The sequence below is a fragment of the Calypte anna genome, chromosome 1, assembly GCF_003957555.1.
Source record: "Calypte anna isolate BGI_N300 chromosome 1, bCalAnn1_v1.p, whole genome shotgun sequence".
Classification (NCBI taxonomy): Eukaryota; Metazoa; Chordata; class Aves; order Apodiformes; family Trochilidae; genus Calypte; species Calypte anna.
In genome coordinates, this window is record NC_044244.1 from 120,766,006 (window position 1) to 120,774,290 (window position 8,285).

The following is an 8,285-nucleotide window of genomic DNA, read 5'->3' on the forward strand; positions in this document are numbered from 1 at the left end:
GCATCCCCTCGCTGTTGGGGGTGGGGTAGAACGGGACACAGCCCCATCGCCACACCGCGGCCGCCACCCGGGAGCATCCCCCGGGCACAGCCTTCCCATGTCCCTTCCCCCTCCTACCCACCTCGGCTCTATGGGCAGCCGGGGGTCGCCTGCTGCCCCCCCCCCCCCCCTTGAGCCCGGGGGTGGTGCGGGGAGCGCGGCCCCGGGGCAGCCCGGAGCCTCAGCCCCCGCGCTGCTCCCTCGCCCCGGCAGCGGGGCCCCGACGGCCAACCCCTCCTCCCTTCCCAGCCTCCAGCCAAAACGTGGCGGGGGGGCAGCCGGCGGTGCCGGGAAGGGGAACCCCGGGCCGGGGGATTCGCAGATCCCTCCGCACCTGCGGGGATGCAGTGGGGGTCGGAGGTGATGGGAGATGGGACACCGCGCAGCCCCGGCGCCGCTCCTCACCTTTCATCCAGTCGACGACTTGGCTCGGCGACCACTTACTGACGGGCTCCATGATGAGGGCCATGGGGGGCTCGGGGGGCGTGGGGCTTGGGCGGCCGCCGCTTTCCGTGCGAGGGGCGAGGCTGCGCGGGTCGGTGGGACCACGCTGCCCGGATTCCGAGCGGCGGCGGCGGGAGGAGGAGGAGGAGGAGAGAGCCGCTAAAATCCCCGCTTGCCTCCGCTCTGCTCGCTCGCTCGCCGCCTCTGTGCCTCTCTAGGGATTTCAGTTCATGTTGCCGGCTCGGCGGGGAGGGGGAGGAGGAGGAGGAGGAAGGGGGAGGAGGCGGTGGCACGCTCCGACGCCTCCCGCCCCCGCGGAGCCGCGGGCAACGGCGGCGGCTCCCGTCCCCGCCGAGAGGTCGGTCCCCGGGCGGCGGAGCGGCGAGGGGATGAGGAGGGGGGGCGGGGGAGGGCCGGTTTAGCTATGCCCGGCTGTGCCCGCCCGGCTTCCGCGGCTCTCCGCGGCCGCGGCTGCCGCGCTGGTGTCTTTTTCTCCTGGCGGAAATGACGAGGAGGCTCCTGCCACCCGAAAATATCTCCAAGTGAAATGGGAAGAGACATCCGAGGGCCGCCCGGGGCGGGGGAGCGGGGGGGGGGGGCCGGGATGACTCGCAAGGTGCCGGCAGGAGGAGGGGTGGGGGTGCGGCGGCAGCTCTGGGCACCTGCTCCCGCCTTGGCGGGGGCAGCGGAGGGAGGGGTGCTGTGGGGGAGCGGTGTCAGCGGCACCAAACTGGGGGTTGGGTTTGTTTTTTGCTTTTGGGGGAATGTTTTGTTTGGTGGGTTGTTGGTTTTTTGTTTTTTTTTTCCTTAAGCATCGCTGCGTGGGCGGGAAAGGTAATTTTTTTTTGTTGTTTTTTTTTTTAAAATTCTGTGTGAAGCCCTACTGTAAAAGGGCTGTGGTGGACGGTGTTGCCGAATGCCTTGGAGGGAGCCGTGGTGGCAGGCAGCGCAGAAAGGGTGTCGGCTTACGGCTGGGGTTTGCTCTGATGGCCCGGAGAGGAGCAGCACCTTGTTTCGGTGCAGTTACGGGGCAAACTGGAGTGAGGCGAACCAGCAGAATCGGGATAGGAATTAGGCAGGTACCGCGGGGGGCTCTTCTGCCCGCGCTGTCACCCAAGGTAAGGTGTGAAAGAAAATCCATCATACCGGCAGTGGGCCATCAGCAGCTGGAGCTGCTCATCTCGTCGTGTCCTCTGAGACTGCGTGGTCCTGGAGAACAGCCCGAGGGGGCAATTCCCACAGCCTCTGTGCCACAGTCTCTGTGTGTCGGAGTCCCTCCCCAGCACAGAGCAATTCCTAGGAAGGCCATGGTTGCTTTTCAGGCACCCTTCCGAGGAGCCTCAGCTCGGAGGAGGAGGTGGCATCCCCGGTGCTCCAGGTGGAGGGTGAATGCTGCTAAAGGGTGTTTTTCTGCTAGGGAGCTGGCGGCTGCACAGCTTTGCCTGCATTTGCATTCACCCTGCTTCTCCTGCCAAGGCTGAGGCGACGGACATCGAGATGTTCCCTCTGACAGTGTCTGCTGCTGAACATCAGCTGCTGACACTGACATTTAATATCTATACATGAGGAAAAAGGAGGATTCCCTCAGCTCTGAAGTGGCAACAGTGAAGGAATCCCTTTGCATGCATGGGCAGCAGCTCTCCCATTTTGGTATGTGGGGCTAAAGTACTACATGTGAGTGCCAATAAGGCACTCCTGGGGTTGGTAACAACCTCTCTCCGTGGACACCCAGGAAGAATCTCCCCAGAAGCGTTGGTTAGACTTAAAAGTTGTGCATATCCTTGAGAAGATTTTATTTTTTTTGTAGAAAACTGGGGTTCACACACTGTAACTTTCCTTAGAATTTGGCTCTAGACATGTGTCTCCTGTGTCACGTTCCTGCCAGCACACTCACTGGGAAGTCTGCTTCTAAAGGTTGTGTTACCTAAAGCCACTGAAACAATAAACCTCACTTGCAAATTAAGGCTCGCTTTTTTCCTTATGAAAGGTTTGAAAGGTATGCAGGATCCTTACACACAGGGTTATTGTTGCTGAAAGAGCGTGTCATAATTCTAATTAGAAACAAGCAGTTTGAAAGGCTTAGAAGTAAATACCCAAGATCAGACTGAAACCTGGCATATAATTTATGGCACCATTGTGTAATTCTCATTTTGCTGAAAAGTTCTTCATGGGTGAAGAGAGGGGAAGTAAGTTCTCAGTACATATGTATGAAGTCCTATAGTTCATAATTATGGCATGCACTAGGCTCCCTGTAGCTCACCAGGGTGATTTGTAGCTAAAGAGTTTTTCAGTAAAGCATCTGTGACCTGGTACTGTCCTAGTGGTCAGTATCTATTACTTTTAAAGCCCTTTTACAGTAGTTCTGGTGAATTATGCAACAGTAAAAAGGAGCTTACTCCCCCACTTCAGTAAACAGATGATGTGTTAAGCATGGGATCTAATTACCTTTGTTGTTCTTCTCATAGTTCATAGCCACTTCATAAATACTGGGGTAACTGCTTTATTCTGGGGTAAATGCTTTATCCCACTGCTTTATTCAAGTCTTGTTTCAGGCTCACTGAAGGGTGGCTATGGTGGTGAGGATATTGGCTCATTGTGAGTGATGATAAAATTATCCAGCCATGGTATTTAGCTCAATGACCTATTACAGCAATGAATTCTATAGTCAGGACATGTGCTACATAGAACTATTTTTTTTTTTTTAATTTGCTCTAAATTTATTGCTGCCTGATTTTATTATTGTTCTCTCTTTCTAGGGTAGGAAGTCAAAAGGAGAGCTGAATGACTTTTCATGCTGACCTTCTTAAACTAAAGTGTCTCAGACAAAATGCTGTAACCAAAGCCTTTTGACAGTTTTTATCTTTCAGTTTAGTGGCCCTCATCTTGCTGTCACACCTGCATGAGTCAGGCCTTTTATGTAAAACATGGGACAGGCTTCTTCTGAGATGCTGAACTGCAGAATTATGTCCTAACTCATCCCTAATAATTACTATGATCCATATAGAGCATTAAAAATTACTGTGTTAAAAATACATATCTGGACATACATGTCCTTTGGTAGGTAGTTAATGTAAAAGTACATTAAAATTCCATATTGAAAGAAAAATAAAAAGAAGAGGTATGAGTTTACAAATAAAGTACAAGCCTGAACCCAGCAGTATAGACTGTATATCTGCTTAAATATCCATTCTCTGAACAACTGTTGACATATATGGCTAGCCCCAGCAGAAAAGTTTGGGCACACACAGTTCCTGGATCAGCACCTCAGCCTGCAGTGTCACAGAAGATGTTGCCTTTCTGTCATGGTACATCATCAAAAATAAAATTTTCCGGAGTTCAACTGTCAATTGTAGCTGCTATAGCAATACAAACTATAAATGATAGTAGTACATAGTTGAAGCATGTCTAATAATATGCTTTTTGTGCCTGTTTAATCAATAGGCCAACTCTTGAAGTAGAGCACTTCTCAGCCTGAGTAATGGTAACAGAATTAGATCAAAGTTCTAACAGTGGTATATTGAGTGAGCAATTGTGTTCTATATGTGAAGCCAGAAACTTCATGGACTTTCTTCTAGGGTCTCTACAAAACATACAAGATGCTCAGGAATGACAAGTGTAAATCTTGCCATGAAGTTAGGGGAAGGACTTTAGCTCTCAAAATAAGTTTCTAGTGCTGAATATTAAAGCAGATCCTTCGATAGGAAGGAAGATGTTAAAAATGGAAGTAAACTGACAGTAACTAAAGCTGAGGTCTAATAAAGCTGGTTGGATTTTTAAAAAAATATATCAACAAACAGACAAAGTGAAAAAGCCTAATACTTCCAAGTTAAGGAAGCTTGTTTGTGTTTTGATAAGAAATAAATTCCTGGATTTCACAAGGGAGGCTTTATTTGATAAGAATTGAGCTCTTCTGTGGGTATTAGCTCATGCTACAAATAACTGCTTTGGATGCTATACCCGCATTACAAGAGACTATTTTATTCCACAGCTTGGGACAGCATGTGAAGCAAGTTGCTGCTCTCCTTGCATAGAGACACTGGGTTCTTTCCTTGCCTGGTAGGGCTGCCATCTGTCCCCCGTTCCCCAGAGTCTTTTTGCCTTCTGAGTGCTGTCTAAGCGGATGCCTTGTCAATGCCAGGATTGCTGTCCTTGCCTGGGCTGGCCTCCTCTGAGGGATGATAGGGGTGAGAGGGAAGTGATGAGCAACGTTGGTGCCAGGGGGCCATGGGCAGGCAAAGGAAGAGGAGGAAAGTCCATGGCAGAGCAGAGGTGCAGTGAGGTATTAAGCCTCTGAGGAGGGCAGAGGCAGGGAGTATCAGGAAAGCTTAGAGGAGCAAAGGGATTTAGATGGAGACTGAAGCTGATTCAGAAGGACACACCAATACTGAGCAGCTGTCCCTGTCACTGAAGCAGTGAGGAGGAGTCCACAGGGTAGGGAGGAGTTCTGTCCCAGCTGAGAAGAGCAGCTTTACCGCTTGGGTCTTAGACAGATGTGTGTCCCACTACCCTGCTGGCAGCCAGGTATCGCCCCACAACCGTGGGCATCCTCTACCCATATAAAAAAGAGGCCAAGAAGACAACGACACCTAATTAATTGTGTACCTTCAATAGGATCTTGCTGTTTCCTCCTTTCTCACTGCTCATCTCCTTCAACCTGCCTGAAAGCGCAAGGCCTTTAAAATAGTATTTCAAAAGCAAATATCTCATCTTTAAAGTATATGCCTGATGGTTTCATTTGACATAAATATGGGAGGGTTTTATTTCAATTGATTTTGTTTTGCATAATCAGAAATAGAAATCATAATTCCCCAAAGATGTTTAATAATTTAGAGTATTCAGAAGTCAATTAAGGCTATTAAGAGATTAGAAATTAGATTAAAGGTGGCTAAAGGGTAAAAATTCAAGGACTTCAAACACCTTTTGTAATACAAACGCTCTTAAAAAATGAACAAGCTGAGAATTTCCCCAGGAAATTCCTATCATTTTAATTAGGTTTCTTCATTTAAAATAAAAAAAAGAAACTTCTCTGTACACAATTTGAGTCCCACTGTCTATCTTAAACAGTGGACTCAAGTAACTGCCTTCTGAGACCTCCTTCCCCAGGCCTGGGGAGATGTGCAAAGGCTTAATAGGTTTTGAAGATCAGGAGGAACCACTCTGACCATCTGACGTGCCCTCGTGCATTGCCACCTGCCAAAGAATTTCTCCCAGCCTTTCCTATGATGAGGGGAGTTACCTTTCTTCTGACGTTATCTCTTCTCTGTACCAAATTATATCCATTTCTCATTTCCCCCCATACGGAGGCGAGGAGCCAGTTCATTTTGTCACTGAAAAGCACAGGAAAACCTGGCAATGTGGCAGGCTCTTCTTCCTCTGCATCTTATGGCTGCTCCCCACCAAGTCTCTTGGTGGATGTGATGCTGCCATAGGGGAAGATGCTGCCAGGGGAGCTGGAAGCCGAGGGACAGTGGCTGTGCCCCTCCAGATTTCAGGAGCATTAGCCACCGGGTTAGAGTTGTGTGGGGAGCTGCCATCTCGAAAGAACAGTTTTCTGTTCCTTCATGAAAATAAATACACATAGGTGGCATTCTGTGGGCCCTCCTAGCTTGCTTTTTTTAGGCATGAGCTCGAGGAGGCTGTTTGTTTGCTCAGCTACTGTGCTAAGCTAAGGCTGCATTTATGCTGCTGCCACACAAATGCCCTGCTTCAAACAATAAGAAACAACAGGGAAGTGTGCTTCTGGGCTAAAATTATTAGAAAAAGATTATAAAGGAAAACAGCTACTAATTATTAACATCAGGTTCCCACTCAATATTAGCATCACGAATGTAAAATGGCTGCCAACAAGAGTCAGCTCAAAAATCTCATTAGAAAGAAATGCCACAGTTTATTCCTGGTTATAAATGCTGTTTTATTACCTTTGGAATGGTCGGGTGGCTTGGCTAAATGCAATGGGTGGCTCCCCTTGAGGTATGTATTTTTACTGATGAATTCATGTTAGCGAAAGAATAATAAATTTTTGATCATTTTCTAAGCAATCCTGAAAATAAAACAACATTTAGAGTTGCTGAAGAATATATTCATCTAAATTACACATTGGAGTACAAAAGAAAAAGAATAATGATATGGTAATATAAAAAGGGCAAAACCATAATGAGAAGGGACATTTGTCAGTATACTCAGAAAAGCACAATCTGTCTCCCTGGTAATTTGGTGGAGTACAGAAAGTATTACATGCCATATTACAAGTATTACATTTTATTTCTGACTTCAGGAAGCATTGCCATATGTCTTCAAAGTCAGACATGGCCTCTAAAATGTAGCGTGTACTTTGTGAGCTGTGCGGGCTCCATCCTGCTTCAGCAGTATTTTTTCTGAATAAATTAAAGAGAGCATAAATCTTCCAGTGCCACAAGATTTTGCATTAGACAGCTTTTGTGGTTGAAGTGGGAAGAAGCAATTTGGTTCCTAATGACCAGGGAAACTTGACAGGTTTGTTTTATTTCTCAGATCTGACAACTTCCTCTAAAACCTATTGTTATGGAAATAGTCCCGAATTTCCCAGTCTTAAGAAGCATTTACTAATTTCAAGTGTATCTCATAGGAAATGGAAAAAGAAGACAAATATTTTCAAATATTTCTGGTGTAAAGCAGTGTATCTGTCTGTGCTACTATTAAATACTCCCTGATGTGCCCTGATATTGCTATGATTGGAATTTACTGGAGATTTCATACATTTTACATGAAGCTTCATGGTTACAGCTTGAGAAATTTGTGACCTAAGGTCCTAACTCCTGTGAGCTGTCCCTCCTGGTCTGCACATTCTCCCTGGAACTGTGTAGGAACTGAAGAACCATTCATCTTCTTTTGATTTCTTCATTGAAATCAAAGGGAGTTTAGGGAGGTTGATGATCAGATGAAAAGGAAACCAGGAGGCCAATATTAACCAGAGCACATTTTAGACTTACATAAATATACAAGTGTTCAGACATCACAGCAGTGCCATAGTTTGGACTTCTGTACCACCATGTCATAAATTTTTTTTCTACTATTGTTTATAGTGGGACCTGGATAAAGTGTAAGAAAAAAGGATAAAACAAAGGAATATTGGTTTATGAAAGGTAAGTATGAGGGATATTTTTGCAAGGGAATAAACTTCTTTAGTGTCAAAGAATGGCAATAATGAGGGAAAAATATCAGTATAGCAAGATATTATGGATCAAGGTGAAAAGGTGGCATTATAAAAGGAGTGCAGCAGAGTGACAGGAAATATAATAGGTGATGGAATATAATAATCAGAAGAAAACATTACAAGGAAATGGAAAAAACAAGGAGCATGAGAGGAGATGAAAGCAAATGTATGTAGGTAAAGTTAGAATTAAGGGTGAAAGAAATGAAGAAAGAAGACATGGGAGAGCATTGATATTCAGTGGAGTCAGAGAAAATATATGATCATCAAAACTGAGAGATCCAAAACATGGATAAGTTTGAGAAGAAAAATATTTTTAAGAAGGCAGGTAGATTGACAAGGTGGATTTAAAATACTCGAAGTGACTTAGCAGGAGTTAAGCCATGAAGAAAAAGTCAAAATGACAAATCAATCAGAGAAGCTAGAAAGCTCCCCAAAACACACCCAGATCAAGTGCTAAACAAAAACTTTCTTTGTTTTTGTTTTTGGTTTGGTTGTGTTTCTTCATGGACTAGAGCTAATGAATTGAACTTTGCTGAATTAAGTGTTCCTGGCTTATTCTCTACCACTGACTACAGAAGGGCTCCTGTCCATAGCATTAAATAGCCTTTAC

The 8,285-nt window shown here is 46.1% G+C and overlaps 1 protein-coding gene across 4 annotated transcripts in view; it reads right to left on the bottom strand.

Annotated features, from left to right (window-relative positions):
* The window catches only part of CNKSR2 (connector enhancer of kinase suppressor of Ras 2), a 218,128-nt gene extending 217,573 nt beyond the window's left edge, over positions 1–555 (bottom strand). For all 4 annotated transcript variants that reach the window (XM_030448679.1, XM_030448671.1, XM_030448663.1 and 1 more), the window contains exon 1: positions 445–555. In XM_030448679.1, the coding sequence (XP_030304539.1) occupies positions 445–508 (64 nt within the window). In that variant the 5' untranslated portion in view covers positions 509–555. The remainder of the gene's footprint in view (positions 1–444) is intronic.
* Between the last annotated feature and the right edge of the window lie 7,730 nt (positions 556–8,285).